Source organism: Emydura macquarii, unplaced genomic scaffold (assembly GCF_026122565.2).
Source record: "Emydura macquarii macquarii isolate MOO-44397 ecotype Brisbane River unplaced genomic scaffold, CSIRO-AGI_Emac_v2 contig_2897, whole genome shotgun sequence".
NCBI classification, from domain to species: domain Eukaryota; kingdom Metazoa; phylum Chordata; order Testudines; family Chelidae; genus Emydura; species Emydura macquarii.
The window spans coordinates 18,162,411-18,185,837 of NW_027133034.1; the positions used below are offsets into that span (position 1 = coordinate 18,162,411).

General features: G+C 37.8%; 1 protein-coding gene across 1 annotated transcript in view; it reads right to left on the bottom strand.

The window, feature by feature from the left end:
* ADAMTS19 (ADAM metallopeptidase with thrombospondin type 1 motif 19) overlaps positions 1-23,427 on the bottom strand; it is a 246,485-nt gene that overhangs the window by 68,950 nt on the left and 154,108 nt on the right. The window contains exons 9-13 of the mRNA XM_067568938.1: positions 22,814-22,954; positions 21,580-21,730; positions 10,275-10,376; positions 4,888-5,018; positions 2,485-2,654 (exon numbers count right to left, since the gene is read on the bottom strand). Of these exons, the coding sequence (XP_067425039.1) occupies positions 2,485-2,654; positions 4,888-5,018; positions 10,275-10,376; positions 21,580-21,730; positions 22,814-22,954 (695 nt within the window). The remainder of the gene's footprint in view (positions 1-2,484; positions 2,655-4,887; positions 5,019-10,274; positions 10,377-21,579; positions 21,731-22,813; positions 22,955-23,427) is intronic.

Genomic DNA, 23,427 nt, shown 5'->3' on the forward strand with positions numbered 1-23,427 from the left:
ACATTCGAAGGTGTAGAGTTTAATTAAAACTGGTATTTCTGAGCACCTGGCTGAACAAAGCTCTGGCTGGGATGATTTAGTTGGGGTTGATCCTGGTTTGAGCAGGGGATTGACTAGATGACCTCCTGAGATCACTTCCAATCCTAATATTCTATGATTCTAATGAACAGTGGCACCAATTTAGATATTTCTTAGCGGGGAGGAGGGAATTTTGGTCCCTCCTCCTGGTAATGACCCCATTCAGGTCCCTGCTCGCCTCCCTGAACCCTAATTTCCCTGGGCCAGAAAGTTTACCCTCTTTCTTACCCACACAGTGCATGAGCAGGTGTTGCCAGGACTCGAATTCTTGAGGGACTCCACAGCACTCTGCTGCATGCCCATTTCCAACACTATTTGGTCCAGCTGTCCCATTGTCTGGATGGAAGGGTGCCTGGGCGAAATTTGAGGGGCGTTGTGGTCCATGTGCCAGGTCTCCATTGTCACGTACTGAGATTTGGCTAGGCTGCCCCTTTGTCTGCACAGAGGGATGGCTGGATCAAATGTCAGTGGCATTGCTATCACACAGCTAGAGTGATGCTCCAGACTGCTCCAGCAGCAGCCGTTCTGATTTAGTACAGCACCACTGCTTAAAGGTGGTTGGGCTATTGCTCCCCAACACTACAGAACGTTAAGCCAATTCTGAAAACCTTGGGGAGGGCATTCACTTCCCCTTACTTTCCCACTTGGCACAACTGTGGCTGAAGACTGACAAGATTTGTGACCCCAGCAGTAATGGGAATCTTTGTCAGAAAATGTACACCAGGCTCCATCTTATGTTTTAGAAATAACGTAAGGAAAGATTTGTTTCTACAACAGGGATTTTAAAAAATATACTAAGTAGTAGAGTTCCTCCCTTGAGTGTTAATCAATGTGTACGCTTAATGAAAATTAATTGATAGCCATCAACTTTGACTTTGGAAAGCCCAATGTCACAAATGTCACTGCGACAGGGTGTACCAGGATTTCTCAGCCTTTATTGGAGACGTTGCTGCTCTGATACCCTCCCGTTTAGAAAAGCCGCTCAGGCCTGGGTACCAACAAGATTCGGTCCTCCAGTGGCTAGAAAGAGGCCGTAGCCAATCAGAAACCACCAGGATAAATAAGAAGGCTTGCCTGCTTCTTCTAAGGGGGAATTCAGGCTGAAGCTGGAAAGGTTAGGAGCTCCTCAGTCCTAACCAAGAGCCTTGGGCCTGGACCTAACCCTCAGACAGTATCTTCAGTTAAGCAGTGTGACAAACCAATTATTTTTGTTGTGAAATTTAAAGGCTCATGCAGCTAAATTTTGAGTTTAACGTTTCTTAACTGTTAAAGGACTAGCAAAAAGCTCACTGCAGGAGATGCTTTGCTCTTGGCAAGCTTTAACAGTCACCTTTGAGCAAACAATTCATCAGAATAAATTTGTGTGTGACACCTCAGAACTTCGGCACTTAGGAAAACAAACAGGTTTTTGTTTTTTTAAGATGTAGGTAAATAATTATTTCTGAGATGGATTATTACTGCATTATAATTGCAATGAAGCATTTCTAAGTGATCTCACAGCACAGAATGAGTTTTAATACATAATAACTTGCATTAGTAAGTCATATCTTTATCTTTATCAACAGTTGCTATAATTTTGATTATTTTAAAAATGGCTTTTGTAACTCAATTCCTTGTATTACTTTCTTTGAAGAAAATACAATGTGACAATTTAAAGGAAATTCAGTGTAATAGCAGTTATTGTTCTCATTCCTAGCACGGACTCTGGCAGCATATTTTTCTTCTCAAAACTGTCAATATTTTGTGCTAACTTTAGCTTTACAGATATCATAAACATTTGATATCACTCTTTCCTTGGTGACTGCACACTTCAAGGTAATAAGCAATACTGTTACATTGTAGCAATCCATGCAATATGCTAGAACTTGGCAAATAGTTGCTGTCTAGATTTATAAGAAACAGACCCAAGTCCAAGATATGCATTAGACATGGGCTTCTGCCAAATCCAGCATAGGATATCTGAAGTATCTAAATGTTAAAGCCATGCTTCTCCATTTCTCTGAAATCAATGCCAGCTACTGTATCTGCACTCTCTCCAACTGCATAACTAGATGTGTAAGTTTTAACATCTTGATGATGTTCCTCTAGAAATGTGTGCTTATGAAAGACTTTAAACTATTTATTTTTGCATTTGCCCTATTGATATTTAATTTTATGGCAGATGTGTTCACTGTGTAGGTCAAAATTCAGTATAAAGATGAGACAACAGACTCTGGACATACATGAAACTGCCACTAGCATGATGTGAGCAGTAAAATTAAAATGATTCAATAATAAACTTATTTTAAAGCTTGAGCCTGATGAAGTATAATTTTCTTTTTTTACACTGCTATGTGAACATTAATGCTACTGGATCTACAACATAGAACCACATCACAAATTAATTGGGTTATAGTTTACTTTTACCTTCATCTATAACAGCCTGCCACTGGAATACATGCTTCTGATATGAAGGTCTGACACCGAAGGCCTGACATTGCCAGTCCCTGAACGTAGGCATTCCAGCTGGACAAGAAGGATTCTCGCATATTTTGTATTGTATTCTGGGTCCAGGACACTCTCCTTCAGGACCTGGCCTAGAGAAGATGAAACAGCCATGTCTTTTATTTGTTGGTGACATTTTGCCAAACTCTTAAAACACAGTCCACTTTGTTCAGTCTATATAAAAAGTTGCTTTAACAAACAGACACCTTTTGATTAATTACATTATTTACCTTAGAACAACATTAAAGAATCACCAACTACAAAATCACATTTTAAAAAAAAAGTTGTTTGGTTTCTGTTTTCATCAATTCTCTTAAGAAAGATTCACAAAGGCCAACTTTTCATTTACACCTGGGCACAGACAAAGAGGGAAGTTCAGCACAGGTATTCAAGACAGGTTTATAGCCCTCCAGCCGCTTTTTTCAAATTAATTCAGATGAGTTTTTCCAGCTCACGAGTGAGCCATAGCTGATTCTAAATCATCAGTGAACGAGCACAACACTTGCACGTACTTTAGATTTACTGCTTTCGCAATTTGCTGGTGCACTGTTACAGTTTTGCAGTCCAATTCCCCACCTACTCCCCCACCCCCTTTCTTTCTTCTGGCCTTTCAGATGTTCCTATGGGTGCTAATTATGGAAGAGCAATAGCAGACTACAGAAACTGGAGAGCATACAATACAATTGCATGGAAAACTACTGAAAATGAAATTAATACATTCTAAGTACTGGAAATAATTCATAGACATCTTATACTATAGCCAGAGGTGACATTCACATGGTAGGAAGCTAGGGAAGAATTTTGCACACAGAAAAAAGGCTTTTCTGTCACAACATCTTGTTCAATACAACAATTTCCATGTATTCCTCAACTTCCTTTTTACAAATTCTGTCTTTATCTCTCCATCCTTTCTGTCAGCTTTTCTTTAGCTCTGTCTCTGGTATGTTTCTACTCTCTTTTTCTCCATCTTTTTCCTTCTTCCCCCTTCTATTCACCCCTTCCTGTTCCTGCTACCTCCCTCCCCTCTTTTTCTCTTCTTATACTCCTTTTCTGCACAGGAAAAAATGGTGATGAACAATGGAGAGGGGAAGGTATTTTTTAGCCAAATGTTTAGAGCTCTGGAGTGAAATCTTGACCCCAATGAAGTCAATGGTTAAAACACTCTTTGCCTTCAATGTGGCAATTTTTGCTTTTTGTTTTTGTTCATACCTATTTAACTTAAGCACTTGAAAAAACTGTGGAGAGGAAAGATCTCTCTGTGAAGGGTTCCAATTGAGGATCAAGACAATTCCCATTCCAGTTTTCTTCCCCTTCAAGAACTCCTCCAGAAAAACATGGAGGGATAAGATCTGATATTCTGGATTTTTTTTTCAGGTAAAAAAAATTAAAAGGGTGTGAACTTACTTATTTTGTCCTTTGTAGGTCACCTTTATAATACAGTTGTATTCTTTGACACAGTACTTCCAGAGAACTTTACATTGGGGCCAACTTTGCTGCTCTCACTATACTTTTTGCATAGTGGAAGCTGGGGATAGCAATAATGAAAACGAAACTTCCCCTCACCCCGTAACAGTGATCATAAGCAGAGCTATGCAATCAAAAATGTTTTTCATTAATATTTGTTTGATATTTTTAAAATAAAATTCCTTCAACTATGTTCGTTCCTGGTATATTTGCTATTAGGGAACATTCTGGTAAACGAGTTTATTGCCAGGGACGTTCATGGAAATAACGAAATTTAAGTGAATACTGGAAAATATTTACAGAATGTGAATTTTCAGTTTGTAAAGTTTTGCAACAGAAACCTGGTTGTAAAAGCTCTCTTCCCTGGTTGGATGAGCATAAAAATATAAAACAGTCTGGGTGTGTAATCAAAAGTGAAGAACACAGCTCAAATCTCAGATATTGAATACTCACAATGAACTGACTGTGCACAACCTCCAGATGAAGAATATTTTGCCAGAATTAGTCAGAAAATTAATATGAAAAACAAATAAATGAGAGAAAATTGTAAGCTGTGTCCTTGTTGAGAGGAAAAATAATGTAATAATTTATTCACTATGAATTATTATTTTAGGTCTAATCACAAGTTTACATAAATAAATTTGCTGCTGTTTCCTCGCAAGACAAGCTCATGTGACCCATTTTTTGGAGACAGGTTGAACTTCCCAAATCCTACAAATCTCCTATTTCCCATTATTCAGCATTTATGGAAAAATAAGAACTGTATACATGGAGCACAGCTGTGTATGACCAGGTTTGATTACAGTTAAACAGTACTGAGAAATACTAAGCACAAAAAAGGAAAACTGAACTTTTTTTTACCCAGGGCATTTGCGTTGTCGGCTGCTGATTCCAGTGTTGCAAGTTCTACTGCAAGTACTCCATGTGCTCCACTCCCCATCCAAATGTTCAGGAAAAGATGTCCTACTGGTACATTCTCCAGCCTTACACCACTATACCAAAAGTCAACTCTTAGGTCAATAAATCAAGGCACATTCAAAATAACGTATTGCCCTCTATTTGCACTGATAGCACCACATAAGCAGGTTTATTGAACACACTTAAAAACACCAAGTCAAAGAAAATACTGGGAATTAGGGAGTGATCCAACTCCCATTAAAATAAATAGAATTTTTCCACCGGTGTCAATGGTAGTTGCACTTGGTCCTTACTGCATAAAATATGCCATTTTGGACTTCATGATCTTTTGACTTCCCCTACCATTCAACTGCTTCAAAAAAGCACTGAAGTGAGGATGATGAAAGTCAATATAGCTGAGAGATAACCTATAACTATCTATAGCTATATCTATCTCAATAAGATTCCATGAAGTTCTGGGCTTGATGTATACACTCACATGTATTTCTGCAATTTATAATGAAAATTGATTTAATACAGTGCACAAATGTTAGAGTAAATGGCACAATATTGACAATGGGAGGTAGGAAGACCCTACTTGGCTTTCAGGACATCTTGGAGAAAATCCTGGCCTTTGTAAAGTCAATGGAGGTTTACCATTGACTTCCAGGACCAGGATTTCACCCATTGTACTTCTATGCATATACATTATTTGCCAGGAGAAGACAAGTACAAGTCTCCTCTCTAGCAACTGTCCAATGTATACATTTGGGTAATCTTAAATTTCACCTTCAATTTTTTTTACTTCCTGTCCTCGAGTGTCATGTAGTGATGTTGGTGCAATTATACCATATCGTTACAACACCTTTGGATGGCTATATTTCTGTGTTAGATGAGCAACTTCTATATATACAAACTGTGAAATGCTTTAGGATGCTTCTGGCTGAAAATGCCCATATACATAGAAATAGGGTTTACAGAATTCAATTTTTTTTTGTTAATTTTGACAGGTATTATTGATGTTTATTTTTAAGCATTTTTTAGATATTTATCAATTTTAAATTTTCAGTTTGCAAAATTATGGGGTAAGCATTTTTTCCTCCAATTTTTATCTATTTAAATTTTCATGGTTGCAAAAAATTATGGGGGGTCAGACAATAATTATTTAGTGACTGTAGATGTTAAAACTTAAAAAATGTTAAAGTTTGATCATCATTAAAACACAAATTGTCAACATCACAATCAAAATATACAAATCAATATCCTTAAATCAAACTCTAATACATTTTTCAAACACCATTTTTCTTACTTTGCCTATCTGTAAATTTCAGTTATTATTTATGGAAATATTTTTTCATCTGTGTGTGTGGACGATGAAATCAACACTTACTGATATATAACAACAAAAATCGAATCCTTCTAAACTTACATATAAAGGAAGGTATTTCTATAGATAGATGGGGTAAAAAAGACTCTCCAGAGACAGTATCTGCACTAGGTAGAGACTGAGAAATGCTCACAAATCCTTCACTTACAGAACAATTAAAATTGGGATGAGCATGACACAAGACAGACCGAGTAAATGAAATTCTCATCACCTCCTAAATGAAGGAATGTTGGACAACAATACAATACCTCCATGCTCTGAGCAAAACAGAATAGGACTGATTAGTTAATATGAAACTTGTCTTGGACAGTGATAATGGAAAGAAGAAACTTTCCTAGTCCAGTAAGATAATTAAGAGGTTTCAGGGATGTCTGCTTATTTCATTTTGCTAGACATGTGTAATGTAATTGTCTGTCTGTGCAGATGACTAAATAAACAGTGCTTGCTGAATTCAATATTTTGTTTTATCCTCATTATTCAATATGTGGCCCCATGCTTTTTACTGCACACAGTTAAAATTCTTCTATGAAGACAGAGTTATTTATTTTCTTATGGGATTTTCTATGGTGACACATCACCATAATATCCAAGTGTTGACAAATGTTAAATGCATTTATTTTCATAATACTCCTGTGAGATGATGAGGTGGAACTACACTTATTTTACAGGTGGGGAGCTGAGGCACATAGACATTAAGGTCAGAAGTGTACAATAATTAGGGTTGCCCAATTCAAGATGCCCATGCACTGATTTTTCAGAAAATGTAGCATTGTATAGCAATTAATGTGTTTAAAACACAGCTTCCATTGACTTAAGGTGCATCTGTGAGTACAAAGCACTTCTGCAAATCAGACCCCAGGATCTCAAGTTAGGCATCCAGCAAACAAGAAACACAAAGTTAGTGGTCACCTGTGAAAAGTTTGGCTTAAAAGTGACTTGACTAGTATCACATATGAACTTCATGGTGGAGGCCAGAATAGAATCCAGTTCTCCAGGATGGTATTCATCTGCATTAACCATAAAACCATCCTTTTTCTTCCCATAATTCCTTACCTCAATCACTACACACTTTCCTATTTCTGGAACAAATGAGGTTGAGGTCCTACAAACAGCCTCACCTGGCCCCACCTTGTCCTTGTCTCAGGCTCCTCTCCTGCTTTTCTTCAATTTCTCATCTACATCCCAGGATTGTTCCACATCCAATCCCTATTTTCCAAAGCCAGTCCCCTCCCTCTGGTTCCTCACCCTAATCCCTCAACCACATCCTAGCTATTTGCCCCAGTTCTTCCCACAGCTTCTCATACCAGTCACAATCTCCCACCCTGCATGGCTCCTTTTTCTAGACCTAGTCTCTCCTCCTGCCCATTTTGGCTCATTATCCCAATCCAAGTCCCACTACCCTTGGCACCATGTCACAGTCCTTCTTATGTCCTTTGGCTCTACATCCCAGCCTCCCCCATGCTAAGTTCTTTGTCCCAGTCTCCCCCAACACTCCTGGCCCCTTGTCCCAGTATTCTCCTCGCCACCCTCCAAGCTCAGATCACACAGCATTCCAGTCAGGCTTCCTCTTTCTCCATGCTGCGTGGGCCCCAGCAAGATAACACTGAGAACACCAGAAAGAAAGACTCTTTGCGCTCAGTTTCTATGTCCAGTGCTACTGCAGTCCCCAGCTGCTGGGAGGAGCAATTGCTGGGAATAGCCTACTCAGTCCCTGCAGCCCTGGACTGCAGCATACTCAGTATAGAGAGAATTTAGCTGCTGAACCCTAGCAAAGCTCTACTGAGCACACGAGAGCTGAGATTTTTGGAGGCGTATAGCTTGACCAAATTTGAGCTAATTTTGAGGAGGATGGCAATAGACACATCCCTGGTACCAGTGACCCCTCCTACAAATTTATATTCCCTGTTTCAAAAAATAGAGGCACTACAACTTCTCAATTAAATGGTTGTAAGGATTTTTTAACAAAGACAAAACAATATATTTTTCCTAATTTTGTTCTAAGACTTGGCTAAACCATTTTTGCTCAATTTTTCCAAAAATATTTAGCATGAGGTAGACACCTAGCATGGAAAATTTCACCCTGAACAGTTAAAGTTTGGCAAAATTATAAGCAACAGAAAACAAGGTCTTACAATGAAAATTGCCAGGCAGTGTTAACTACAGATGTCCCTGCACAATTTATCATAGAGCCTTAAGGCTCTCTTCTCTCAATGCATGATGGATTTATATATATATGTTTCTCTTTCTCAGAAAAAGAATGCTACCTTTAGCAATAGATAGAAGTTATTTTAAAATATTAAATAGGCTATACAAGTCTAATTTGCCAGTATCACTAGGGTGACATGATTTCATTATTCTAAGGGAATGACAATAATAATAGCCCGTTCCCAGTGTACACTAATGATATGATCTGAACACTTTATTTTATTCTGTTTATGGTTTTGTTTAGTTTTTTAGATGATGAAAACTGTCCTTGGCTCAATGTTTTATGATTCAAAGAGCAAATTAAGGGAGACTGCACGGGGACTGGCAGCGTAATACCATGAGAATAGCAAGATATATGAATGTTTCTGTGCTGTTTATTACTTTTTTCTAAAAAAAGAGTTGGCTTACACACTTGACCTCCATTTACTGTGATAGCACACATTTGGCAGAGACCCTCATAAGCATAAAAGCTGTTGATGGACATTTAACAGAAGTCTCACTTTAAGTGACCATTTCATTTCTTTGTTGATGAGTTCTTTAGGAAATGTGTCACTATTTTAGGTGCTGTGACATTTTAAAACATTTTTTAAATAAACCTTTTTTTGTAGTAATCTGTATACAGTAATTCTGTACTGGTTCTTTGCATGAGATTAATTCTAGTAAATAGTGTTTGTGAGTATAAGTATTTTAAATCCCAGAAGAGATCTTCATAACTCAAAAAACTCATATTTCTGTTACAATCAGGTACAGAAACAGTGCAATAATGACATTCCATTTACAAAATATATTACAAAAAACAGAATTAGTTTTAAACAAAAATAGTGCAAATGTGAAAACATACTTTGGTTTGGTTAAGATAGCGATATTTCACTCCCTTCATAGGGACAGATACCTTTTCCCCATATACAAGCAAGCTGCTGATCTACACAAATAACTATTTAATTAGGCAAATGCATAAATGTACTCAATCCACCCCAAAAATATTTACATATTTACTGTATTTTTCTGATGCAAATCAGAATAAACAGTAACTGCAACAGATTCTTTCAAACTTCTATTAATCTCTTTCTAAAACTGTTATATCTTCAGTATAATTGCATTTTATCTCAAGTGTGTACAGTAAATAGGGGTGTATAAGATGATCAGATCTGTTTATTTGAAAACCTGAGACCTTAATGCTAGGGAAAATCTAAAATATTTTCCCTGGTGCATTTTATATTTTCCTCTTAAGTTAAATGTAAATGACACTCAGTAATCTATTGCCAATCAAAATGGTGTTTAAGTGTTGAGCCTGCAAATTTACGTTAATATGTCCAATACTGACCCTACCAGTTATTACATAGCAAAACTCCCATTGACTTCAATGGGAGCTATATTTGTATAAAGACTACAGAACCAGACAGTGTTCATATTGGATTTTGTTCTATTGTGAAATCCATTTGTATAGTGACATTGATTTAGTTCTATTCTGAACTGTTGTGAGAACCCAATAAAGATATGTTAAAACAATCAAGTATATTTGCATATACAGTGATAAAACTACTTCCCTATTGTATACTATGGTAATGTTACATTAATAAGAGTTATTTCCAGAAATATCTAGTTACTTATTTCCTAAAATTTACTTATTAAAATGATTCATCTCATATTTAAAAGTAATATGTGTTCAATTTTGCAGAAGCAATTTCCAAAATTTAATCACAATAAATTAACTGTTGCATTACTTCCATTAGTTACAATAGGAAAATCAATGTCATACCTTTCCAGTGTCACAGTCTGTTCCATCCATAGGTGGATCCAGTTTAGTTTTGCACTCTTTCTCACCTTCCACTTTACACCACAACCCCGTGCAAATAACATGCTGAAAAAACAAACATACATTGCTAAGGACTTAAATGAACGTATATATGTAATCCATTAATTTCACCAGGAAGTTTCTGGTTTGGTGATGCTGAAGTATGTACAGAGTTAAACATCAACAAAAATCGTGGATACAGCTTTCATACAGGGCAAATCCTGAGTGCACTCCACTTGGGCATGGACACAGTGGAACAAGTCCAGTTGTGTTGATGGAGTGGGGGAAGGATTCTAGGAGCTTGAGTACAGGGTCACAAGTCTCAGATGTTGCCAGACTGACACCGTACACAGGTAGGGCTTTGCCAGGCACAATGGAACAGCCACTACATTGATCAACTGACTTAGAGGTAGCTGTACGTGGTATGCTATAGTCACAGTCTGAAATGAGGACTTTGTTTCCACCCACCAACGCACAGCTATTTGACCTATGGGCTGGGGCCCCCTCATGTATATGGACAAAAAACAGACAGGCATGGGGGCATAGTGAAATACTTCTTTCTCCACAAAACTCAGAGCTTCTTAAGATTAAAAAAGCTAATAGTTTATTCCATTATTATTTTACCACTCATTCATGCATGGAGAGGAAAGAAAATAAGCACTGTCATTAGAAATGAAAGTATGCCTTAGAAATCAGTGTAGTGATATGCTCTGTATGTGTATATATAACTTGTGAATTGTGTTCTCCAGAGGTCTTGGAGAGTGAAGTATAATAGACTTTACTTAAAGGTGTAAAACTGAAAAACTAAATGAAAACTGAAAGATTAGTGCATTGAATCACCCCCTCAACAGAATGTGTGGGGCAATCTAGTTAGCACGTTAATATAGATTTTCCTGCTATTGTAACATTCATCTAATACTTTCTAGTTTGAATAATTTTAGAATACCACAGAATCTCCTTTAGTGAAAATCGCAAAGTATATTATTTGGTGTCTCTCCAACAAACCAAAATGTGCCAGGAATTCTTCACAGATGAAAATAAAATAAGAATTTTTTGGTTAAGTAAAATTTATTTTCCTACTGAATGCCCCACACAGTCTGGTCAGTGGGGCATTCAGCTCAAAAAAGCTTATGTCATTGTTAATTTTAGCTTTGCAATTCACCCTTAAATCAAGTATGAATTCACTACACAGTTGAGACTGAAGTGAATTTTCAAAACCAAAGTGAATATTTGTAAAATTTCTGTTATTGCTTGAATAATATAGAAAATATTTCTTTAGACACTATTAGGCTCCCTGATGGCTTCCTCAAATGTTCCCTGTTCACTCCATCCCAGTGGTTCCTGCTTCCTGATGTACTTCCATTTCTTCACAATGCTCTCTCCCCTGGAAGCAATTCAACACTCAACTGACATTCACAAAGAATGGATATCAAATAAGATGACAAGACAAATTATAATGGGTTTTCACTAAGGAGTCATAACATTTTAGATGCTAGAGATGGAAAAAACAGTTTGTCCTTCAGTCCATTCTCTAGCACAGGACAGGACAGTTTTTATTTTTCCCTGAAAGGAAGTCTATCATGAACATCGTTATCTACTGTAATTACCCAGTCACTCCTAGAAGCCTCCTCTATTTGTGCCTATATAGAAATTACAATGCTTTTTATCCTTGAGAGAGAAATCAAATTCAGAATTGTGACTTCCTCCCCCTTCCTTTTTTTCCCCTCTTTTGTTCCCCCTTACCTGGAAACCAGATGGAAGCGAACAGGGCCAGCTGGGGCTGGATCACTGCCTGAAGGTTATGGCTTGTGCAGTCTGATGACCACAAAAAAAGGACAGTGCAGGGGCAAGGAGGATCAGGAGAGACAGGGGGATAAAAGAAACAGATCAGCACCAGGTTCTCAGAATCCAGGGCTGTTAGAAGACAAGACGTGCTCTGTCTGTCTTAAATTCTTTATTATGCTGGCAAAATTGAATAATAGTTTCTGTTCTTTGATATGATGCATGAAAATGTGTTTACAATATTATGTTCGCTAAATAAAATGGTACCTTGAAAAAACCTCACTGTAAGGAAAACATCATTTGATAAATGTTTGTATCTGGGCCAGGGCATAGGGATACCTGCAAATGTCAATGTGTGTCTTGGATGTAAAGATGTCTGTAGTAACACCTTACAAAATAAAGAGACTTATTTCAGTAGGTCAGAGAATTGTATAGAAACAAAGGTCAGGATAACAATGAGCCAAATTCATCCCATGTGTATTGCCAATGGAATTACACATAGGAAGAAAATGACTTAATAAAGCATCATAGGTTTATAAATATCCTATAAAAGCTCTAAAAGAATGTTAGAACTTGCCCTAGGCCTAAATACTTATACATCACAATGTAATTTGTTTTATAGTTTAATGTCGAAAGAGAAAAGCTAACTTGGCATTTCTAAAACCAAGTTTTAAGCAAACTCTTTTTTAAGCTAATAACTGCAAGGGAAGCACTAGAGTTAGGAACAAGCCTACCAGGCCAGTCCCTGAAGACTATGCAGATAAGGCAGCCATTAGGTCTTCTACTGTTGTAGTCCTACTTCAAGCAAAATGGGAGAAAAGGGAAGAGTGGGCTCAGTTCAACCTCACTGGAGTAAGGATATTGGCAAACTGACAATACTGATAAATCAAAACAAGAGTTCCATACATAGCTCAGATGAGAGCCTTATTTATATTTTATATTCTGGATCCGCATACCCAAATGACTATAGTTGAGGGAAAAGTTCTCCAAGATTTCAAGATGCAAAATACAAAATCCCTTCCTGTTAGAGAGTATTTTACCCCTTTTAACTTTCAACTTGTACCTAACGAACTTCAAATACATAGGAATCCAAAACTTGCTAACATTGATCATAAATCATAGGGAATTCTTCCAATCATAAAAGATGTGGGACCAGATTTACAAAGCTGTTTTGGTGCCTAGAGATGCAGATATGTGTCTAGTTACAAAAACACCTAAGCAGCTTGAAGTCAATATCAGTAAGATTCCTAACCACTTTAGATGCTTTTGTAAAGCACACCAGACACCTACCTGCCTCTAGGCTCCTAAGTAGCTTTGTAAATAGCCTGTAGCCCGTAATTCCCCATCTAAACTTATCCTAGAGCAGTGTTTCTTAACCTGGAGTTTTAGAGGGGTCGCAAGTGCAGAGCTGGTATTGGGGGTGGCAAGAAAGGTAATTGCCTGGAGCCACAGGGGCGCCATGAAACTAAGTTACATGCCTCAGCCCCGTGGGGGTGGGACTCAGGCTTCAGGGGTACAGTAGTTTGGAAAGGTTAAGAACCACTGTCCTAGAGAGAGGATGTAACCAATTTAGATGGCCATTGCATGTAACTTCAACTATCTTCTCGGTTCACTTCCTTACTTTTCATGACATTTTTTATAAGAGGCAAACAAATTACTAAACACATTTATATTAGAGAAAAAGAACACACACACACAAAGTTTGATGTATTCAAACTGGGAACTAGGATATATTAAAATGACTCTGATACGTAACTCCATCTTTGGACCTTCGTCAAGGGTCCTTATGAACTGACCAACCCAAGAACATGCAGGCCTCCGATAATGGCTAATATTGGCAGAAGACCTATAAACTGACTCTTCTGCCCACTATGCTTCCACCAAAGATGTCAAGTCATCTCCCATTAATGCCACACGGAGGGCTCTTTTAGCTCTTTGCCCACTATCAGCTACCAAGGCCAGTCTCTCATAGAATCATAGGACTGGAAGGTACCTCGAGTGGTCTTCAGTTCCAGTCCCCTGCACTTATGGCAGGAACAAGGAGCCGCTTCTTCAGGAACTGGCCCAGCTTTTACAACAAACAAATTCTCTCTTATGCTTACCCACTTATTAAAAGGTAGGTAGAGTATTAGTTCCTTTGGCAGCCACGCTAGAAAACCATTTAGTTTCATATATAGACTTATCTAAATTTGAATTATAAAAATCTCTATGTTTTTTAAAAACCCACAAACCCACACAATTCTGATGGTATTATGAACATATTAATGGATCTAAGTACCAAAAAAACATTGGTCATTCTGAATGTAACTGACAGAAATGTTAACACTAGTTGGTAACATTGCATCACTGCTAACGTATAGACAGCTAAATTCTTTGCAAGTTACAAGAGTAGCCTCACTAACTTCAGCTCAAGCATCTTCTTAGTCCACCACCACTCCAGACAAACTTACAGGCAGTTGGGTGGTAACTAGCTGGGTTTGGTTTGCCGAGGTTTCCCCTTGAAGTATACAAGGGGTTCCCTGGCCCATCCCAAACAATCATAACCTATTTAGTGTCATGTTGTATCACTGATTACTACTCAGGCTCTAATTAGCTCGGAGGGAGCTTTAGCCTTCGCCTTCCATTTTTTAAGGCTGAGCTATGGGCGGAGAAAAACTTTCTTCAGGCTCTCTTCCTTCTTGCAGCAGGATTTGCCTTCCATCTATGCATGGGAGGGAAGCGCCTAGGAGAAGCAGTTGGTCCTTTCCTTGGAATATTGTATGTGTATTAATGACCAAAGTGGATGTTCTTGTTATGTGGACTAGCCATTTCTTTTTCTTTTCTGTTTAGGCCAAGCCAGAATCACATATTTCAATATGTCATGCTGCAACTTTGGGGTCCTCTGGAGTCTTTAGAATGATGTGAATTTATCTGTTTGGGCAGGGATGGTAGAGAGGGCATATAGGTCCCAAGATTGTGTGATTCTTTGTTGCTGGGATTGAAAGACTCACACACAAAGACTTCCTGGGGTCTGACTCAGTGTTGTTCTAACCCTCTTGACAAGGGGGAGTGTGGGACTAAGCCTTGTGTCCAGGCCTGGGTGAGCTGGACAGTTTATCAGATGGGATCTCTGTGTGACCTCACTGTCTGTCAGAACAAAAGGTGGCTTGGCATGATCGGCCTGAAAGGCTACATGCACCTTTCCTTCGAGGATTATATTGCCCTCTGCTTTCATTTATGTCATTTATGTTTATTTAACAAAACTGTACCCTCCTATAGCAAAATTATCCATAGTTTGTGAGGTACCTTTTTTGAGGATCCACTGGGCAATAACTGCACGAATTGGATGAATAGAATATAGCTCACAATCACTTTAGGTAGGATACCAATTTATATACTTGGCTCTTGAAAAGGCCTAGAAAACTGACCTTTCCATTATACTAAAACCTATCCATTTGAATTCTCTTTTGGTGTCTGGCCTTATTTTACTTGAATTAACATGACTTTCCCTTGGACTTTCTTAAAAGTCGCCATGCTATACAACCACTCTATTCATTCTCTATAAAGATCACATCTGTGTTATGACAAGAATTGTTTTAGTGAAGTTGACTAGGTAGCATTCACATCCTGGACTTTAATCTTCAAAGCCAACATTTTGCAGTTCTACAATTGTATTCAATTATCAAGTTCTACTCATGAGCCATTATCTTGCTTTCTGTTATTCAAAAGAATGGTAGGTACTAATTGATTCTTACTTGAAGCATGGTGGGCATAGAAGCAAACTTGGCAGTTTTACAAAATAATTACAGTGACATGGTATAAATCTTACACTGAAAGATGCACTCACACTTTGTTGTTGGAAGGCTTTAGGCTACTCTTCTCAGACTACATAAATTACAGCCTTCAACTTAAAGCATGTTCACAGGGTTAAAAAAAATCTTCCAAATAAAATTTGGCTTCAATCAAGGAACAGGAATGTGGGCCAACGCAGTAGCTCCCAGTGATAACTCTGCAGGGGTAGGTGTTGTTAGTACTCTACTGTGGCATGTACTGTATGCAAGCGAGACCAGGTGTGGGGAAGAACTTGAAATCTCTCCCTTGTCTTATAGGGTTGTCAGAGAGGTCATGTACTTGGCGATAAAGGCGATGTTATTGGTATCTTTATATATGATGTGATTATGGGTAGCCTTACAAGTTCTGCTTAATCAATTTTATGGGCAGTTAGATCTTAGAAGAAATGTATTGTTAGTTGTGGTACAAAGTTATTTTTAGAAAGCTACACATATCACTAGTAATATTTATTCACTAACAGAATAAATTTCTTAGGTATATAGTTGTTACAACTGCTTCATACAGGATATGTTCACTCAGAATAAAACATTGCACAACAACAAAAATTACTATTAGAGTATCTTGATACTCAAGCATCTTCTGAGCACTAAACAATGGCTTTGATGTCCATTATTATTTATTGTTTATATAATGTTACTGATGTACATGCCCTTTAAATTAGGCAAAATATGCCAAAAAAGTCTCAGCCATAAAAACATATGTTCTAAAGGGTGGAGGAACTTTCAAGGAGGATGCTGTTCCTTCACCCTTCTGACTTCTGGACGACAAGTCTAATCATAGCGTTAACCAGAAGGAACCATCAGATCATGATTCTAGTCTGACCTCCTGTATAACACAGGCCACAAACACACATAAATGTATACAGCTCTCTCTTAAAACTCATACATTGTTTGCCCCCCATAACTGCTCTTAGGCGCTGTTGCAGAACCTCATCCTTCTGATGGCTAGATAATCTGGCATTTACTGGGGATAAAATAACAGGGATCCTCAAAAATCTTTGTTAGAATAGATGTAAAAATGGAGTGATCACAGTTAAAACCATGTTATAGTATTATGGAAAAACACCAACAGCTTTCCACTTAATTCATAGTTTGAATGTAATATTTTATTGAATAAGATTCAAGAACTGCTATTAAAGAAATCAAATTTCACTGTAGTGAAGGAATAACATGAGCTATCATAGGTTTGCCTTATGATTAGATTAGGAAAAACTCCAGTATTTCGGATATCACAGACTGACAAATGTTAGTAAATGTTGACTTCTTAATGGCAACCACTTTATACCGCACACAGACTATTTTAGTATTTCACTTATATTTTTGCACATCTCTTGACATGCAAAGTAGAATTATTCTGATAAATTAATGTCAAAATATTTCTTATTTTTGTGCAACATCTGTAAATACCCCAGCATTTCATGAGCAAAGAATACAGTCTTTTTAGTTTTTTATGGCACAGTCAGTCAGTCAGTCAAAACAGATAACCATGCTGACACAGGCTCTGGGTATGGGGAGTCCCTAAAGCCTGATCTTATTCCGCACCCCCCAAGAGACATGGCACTTTCTCTTTGCTGTTCAAGTGTGGCGCAGTGTGGGCACGAGTAGGACAGTTTCAGAGGCTTGGAATAGGACATATAATGTGCATCTTTCCAAATCACATGGGCTGCACTACCTTTGGCACAGTGTCTCCTTATGCTGTAGAAACCTTACTTCATTGAGCTAGGGTAGAAGGAATAGTTACTTGTATGGGATTCCCATATAATACCGCTCCATTTAAGTCTCACCCCAGAATCCTTCACTCACATTTTCTGAATTTGGCTCAAGTGTCTTGGTTCATTTTTATTTAATTCCTGAGATGAAGTAACATTGGCCCAACGCTTTTAAAAGATGTGTTAGCTTTATTTTATGATGTTTGACTTGCTTCTATTTTATTATTTCTCAGTTCAGTCATCAGTTTTGCAGAGGATTTCCATGAACAGTAGATTTCGCCCCCCTCAAAAATTATTTTTAGGTTCCTCTTTTCCTTATTGTCAAAACCACTGGCCAATCAAGTAACATGAGTGCCAAAAATAAATTGTTGTCTGACAACAGCAAAATAAATTGTCATGCTGACTGGATTGGTGGGGGGAAGGCATTTATTATATTATTTAACATCAGTATGTCAAAATCATAGTAATTCATGTGAGATATGCCATGTCAGGTACTGTTAGAAAGGTTATAATTTGCTAAGTAAGATGATGATGTTTATGTTCATGTGATATATGTCTAATGGAAGTTATGGATATGGTTGATATATCTGTATTTCAAATTGTGCTGTGTCTGGGCAACTCCCCACACAGGATGGCTGCAGCAATAGCCTGATTAATGGCCCATTAAGAAATTCACAGGTACAAGGGGCCCAGTGGGAGAAGCCAGGGATATACCTGATGAGTCACCAGGACTTACTCATGTGACTCTGAACTCCATTTTGGTTCCTGTAAAATTCCACAAGCAGCATGGCACAGACCAAAGGACATAAAAGGCAGCTGCCCAGGATCCATTTTGTCTTTAGTCTGTCTTTCAGTCATCACTTACCTCTGGATCAACTCATCTACTGAAACTGTGAAACAAAGGACTGAGACCCATCCAGGTACTGGATGTATACCAGAGGGACTATACAAGCCTGCTAACTCCACAATTCTCCTAGAAACTTGATATATATGGACTTTCAAATTATTTGTATGTATCTGATTGCTTTAATCCTTTAACATTTCTCTTATAGTTTGTTTCTTTCTTTTTATGATAAACCTTTAGTTTTAGTTACTGAAGGATTGGCTGGCAACGTGGTATTTTGGGAAAGATCTAAACGTATATTGATCTGGTAATGTGGCTGACCTTTTGGGGTCAGGAGAAACCTTTTTAGTAAAGAGCATAGAGTTTTAAATAACTGGTCTCTTTACTGAACCTAGTGGCTTATTGGGAGCTGGAGACTGAAATGCTGTAAAGGGGGCTGTGTATATTTGTATACTGGCTTCTGGATGACCAGTGTGGGGAATCAGAAGCACTGTTTGTTGCTGGTTGGGAAGCCTGACTTCAGTGTCACCCACCAGTGCTAGGAGAATCTGCTCTCCTTTTACAGCTTGCCCTGACCTTGGCATTTTCAGGTGGCTACCCTGGGCATGGAAGGGTCACATAAATGTATGAAAAACTTTTTATATAGCCCTTCATCATTACCAGACTGTCTTTCAAAGCAACAATACATAACCTTGGCTTTCAATAATATCAAGTTGCAAAAACCTGAAAGGAATTTCTCTGAAACTAACAATTTCACACTAAATAATGACCCACCAAAAAGATGCCAAATAAGCTGTTTAACGTGAATGTATATGTTCACAAATAAAAAACCTGAGAACATGAGGAAAATGGGACATTCAAAAATAAATATCAGAAATTAACAAGGGCCAAGACCAAGTAAGTAAGTACTCTAATCTCAAGAAAACAGTTAAATCAGCATCAGGATAATAATCTTGACTTAACTGTTGGTGTTCCTGAAAATAGCAGGGAACACTACAGGAACACCAAAGACAATTCTGAGAGGCAGTTGGCAAAGCATCTTGGGGAATATATGCAGCTTGCAGATGATTAATTGGCCATCTAACTCCACATGGTTTCATTAGGACAAAATTCCTGATTTACTTACCTACAGTAGATGCAAAAGGAAATTAGGAGAGTACAAAGGTATCATGCAACTTCACATGCACGCATTTGACAGTCTGGCCCATAAATTTTAGTTTCATGATAGATAATGAGAGTTTTTGTACTGGCTGAAGAAAGAAGTGGGAAAGAAAGAGCAGAGAGAAAGCAGAGACTATAATAAGGTTTCCACCAGCTTTTTGCTCAAGACAGGCTTCTACTGAACAAGCTACCAAAAGACACCACATCCTACAGTATATGGATTTATTACAAATAAGTCAGCTCTATGTAGAAACAAGTTTTGCAACTTCCACAGGTTTTTGTGCTTGAAAAGAATTCAGAACATGTGTAGTGACTTTAAATATCAGTTCCACTGTTAGTCTGTCTTTACAGTGAAAACATATTGAATAGGAGTATGATAATTAAAAAGCTAACCAAGAAGATTAAAATACTTTTCCAGCTAAGCCAGTTTGGGTGTGTGGAAGTGGTACAAATTTTACTGCATTCCTCTGGGAAATTTTGGAATAATGATCCCTCGTTAAAATTGGCTAAAGACGACTAAATTCTGACTGAGACCATTAAGAAGTAACAGGGAGGAAATTTGCTTTTGCTTTAAATCTCCTGTCCTCACTTTCAAGGCTCTACATGTCTGCCTCTACTTACATCTCAGTTCCTCCTAGTCCCCATTCTGCTGCTGACACTCCACAAATGATGTCCTCCTTAACACCTTCTTTGAATCCTTCTCTCGCTCTTCTCTTGGCACCATTTTACATGCCACCCTTTATGCTTCCAACCTATTCTCTTTGTGTGCCAAAAGATTATACTTTCTTTATTGAAATTCCTCCTTTGAATGCTTCTTGAATGAAGCCCATTAGTGTTAATCCACTAAAGAAAGAAGAACATTTACATTTTAATGCATTGTTTTGAAATTAAACTGTTTTCTGGTAACTTGATGTATTGTGTGTCCAAAATTTATTGTCCATTTTAGACTTTAGGTCAACAAGCTTATATTCTATGGGTGAAAACCTGGCCCTATTGAAGTCAATGGCAAATATCCCATTGTCCAGCTATGCCGGAAGAAAAACAGGAGACACTGGATGTGATTTAATTTGATTCCCTGCCACACCAGTCACAGGAGCCCCGAATCCCTCCTCCCCAGTTTCTGATCCTTTATAGAATACCTCCTTTAAAACCTTTACCAGTCCATTTTATCTGATCACTATATACCTTCCCTACAGAATACCTGCACTGGACATCCTCCCATGCATAAGTAACAAGCTCTGACATCATAGCCTAACCCCCATTTTATTTTTTTGCCACAACTAAGCCCCCAACCCACTGAGGGAAAGTGAAAAAAAAACCCACCTCAATTTGGCCAATCTGGTGGTGAGGGAAAAAATTCCTTCCCAGCCCCCTGAGAACGGAACAACTAGCATAAGGCCCACAGCAAATCATGACAAAATCTGGTATTCTAACTACTTCCATGGAAGGGAAAGTGGGTGCTGCTCCACCTTGTCCAGGTAAAGGAGGACTTTTCCAGCACCAGGATGGACATAAGTAGTGCTCCCTCTTTTCTTGCCACCTGGGGGCGGAGGGGAAGAGATGGGGCAGCATCCCCACACTGACCTGGTATGAAGCTGCTGTAGCAAGTAACACTCTGGATCTCTAGCCCTTAAAGGGGCAACACTCCTTTTCTAAGAAGCCAGCCAATAGCCCCCATCAGTTAATGTGTGGTGAGGTCATTTACTTCAGGGGTCCATCCATACTGGATGTATTTTTCTATTTTTATACTGAAATCAGCACTCTAATGGTGCACATTAAGGTTCAATCCAGCACAACTGTATCAGGGCCTAATCAATAAATACAACATGCCCATATTGACTTTGACATACAAAACATAATCCTCTGGTTACAAATCAGTAATTCTCATTCATGTTGTCACTGAAAAAATAACTCCCTCTTCTAAAGTAAACAACAATCCTTACCTGCATTTCTTGACAAAATGAAGCCATTGGTCCAAAGAGAATCTGACACTGTTCATCTGCAGTGTACGTCATTCCTGGCAGTTTGGAGGGAATAATCACAGAATTGAGGCTTTGGGGATTTGTCTGTAGCAAACAGTTACTGGCCTTTGACCTGCCAATATGCAGAGATTCATAAAATGTTGAATAATATTAATAAAGGTTTGCTATTTTGTTGACATAGAACATATGTATTTGCTATAAAAAGGACTTACAAATCTTAAAAGGAATGTTTAAAGCAGCATTTTGCTGTCAGTTAGAGAAATGACAGCACACAGATTAAACCATGAAGTCAGACCTGTTAATTTAATGAAGTTCTCTCTTTTCCTGTTGTATATTTATAGAAAGGCAAATCAGTTTATGGATTACAAGCAGCTATAAGGATTTCAGGAAAGTACTTGGAAAACATGTAGGTATAAATATTACATAATTTAATTGTTTCAAAATTAGATGGCTTTTAATAAATATTTATGGAGTTTACTTTTTTCACCCAAATTTTAAATGTTTTTAAATACCAAGATTTCAATTAGCACTCAGTTTTTCATACAAAATTAAAGAATAGAGATGAAACTACATAGACCTCCATTAGATCTGAGTTTCTAAGTGGATACATCTATAGACTATCCTTGTATCTCAATCATTCCAGTACCAGCCCCAATACAGACCTTTTAAGGATTTCTCAGTTGTAGTAAATTGTAAGTAGACACATCTATCAATTCAAGAGGGTTATTCTTGAGGGTTATTCCCCATACAGCTGCATGGGCATAAAGTAGATGCCCTGTTTTGGTATGATTCCATATATCATATTCTCAATTAAGCTCATAAAATATTTCTAATAAAATAAAATCATTTCCCCAGGCTGTTTATTATTCTTATTGAGTGACAACACAGGATTTAAGATTTTTGAAAATATATCAATACGTACAATAATCAAAATAAAAATACAGAAACCTTAAAAAGATACTGTTTTAAATTCACTGTCTTCTTAATATTTATTTTTGCCCTATATCTTCGTTAATATATTTTTTTGGTTGATAAGGTAGCTTTTTGGTGGGTTATATGCTGCTATTATTAACAGCATTTTCTTTTTAACCTCAAACAGAAGCTTGTAGAGATATTGAGAATGTGGCATATCTGAAACTTAGAGCAACTAAAGTCAAAAATTATATTAAGCAATTCCATTTCTTCAATGAATTACCTGAGGAATCTTTCTAGATCTTCCCTGCTGCACCGGGACCATGAAACATCACCAAGATTCTGTCCTTTAATCCATTCTCCAGACATGATATGGAGACCATCTGCACAGGATGGGTGGTCATTGTCATGATTTATTCCCATGCTGAATTTTAAAGATATTGAAAAATAAACATTTATTTTAAGAAAAACAGCATAAGAAAAGGGTTTCAAAATGGTTAAGAACATAAGAACAGCCATACAGGGTCAGACCATTGTCCAACCTAGCTCAGTATCCTGCCTTCCAACAGTGGCCAATGCCAGGTGTTTCAGAGGGAATGAACAGAACAGGCAATCATTGAGTGATCCATCCCCAGTCGTTCACCCCCAGTTTCTGGCAGTCAGAGGCTTAGGTACACATGGAGCATGGGATTGCATCCCTGAACATCTTGGCTAACAGCCATTGATGGACATATCCTCCATGAACTTACCTAATTCTTTTTTTTAACCCAGTTATATTTTTGGCTTTCACAACATCTTCTGGCAACAAGTTCCACAAGTTGACTGTACATCGTGTGAAGTAGTACTTATTTTTGTTTGTTTTAAACCTGCTGCCTATTAATTTCATCGGGTTACCCT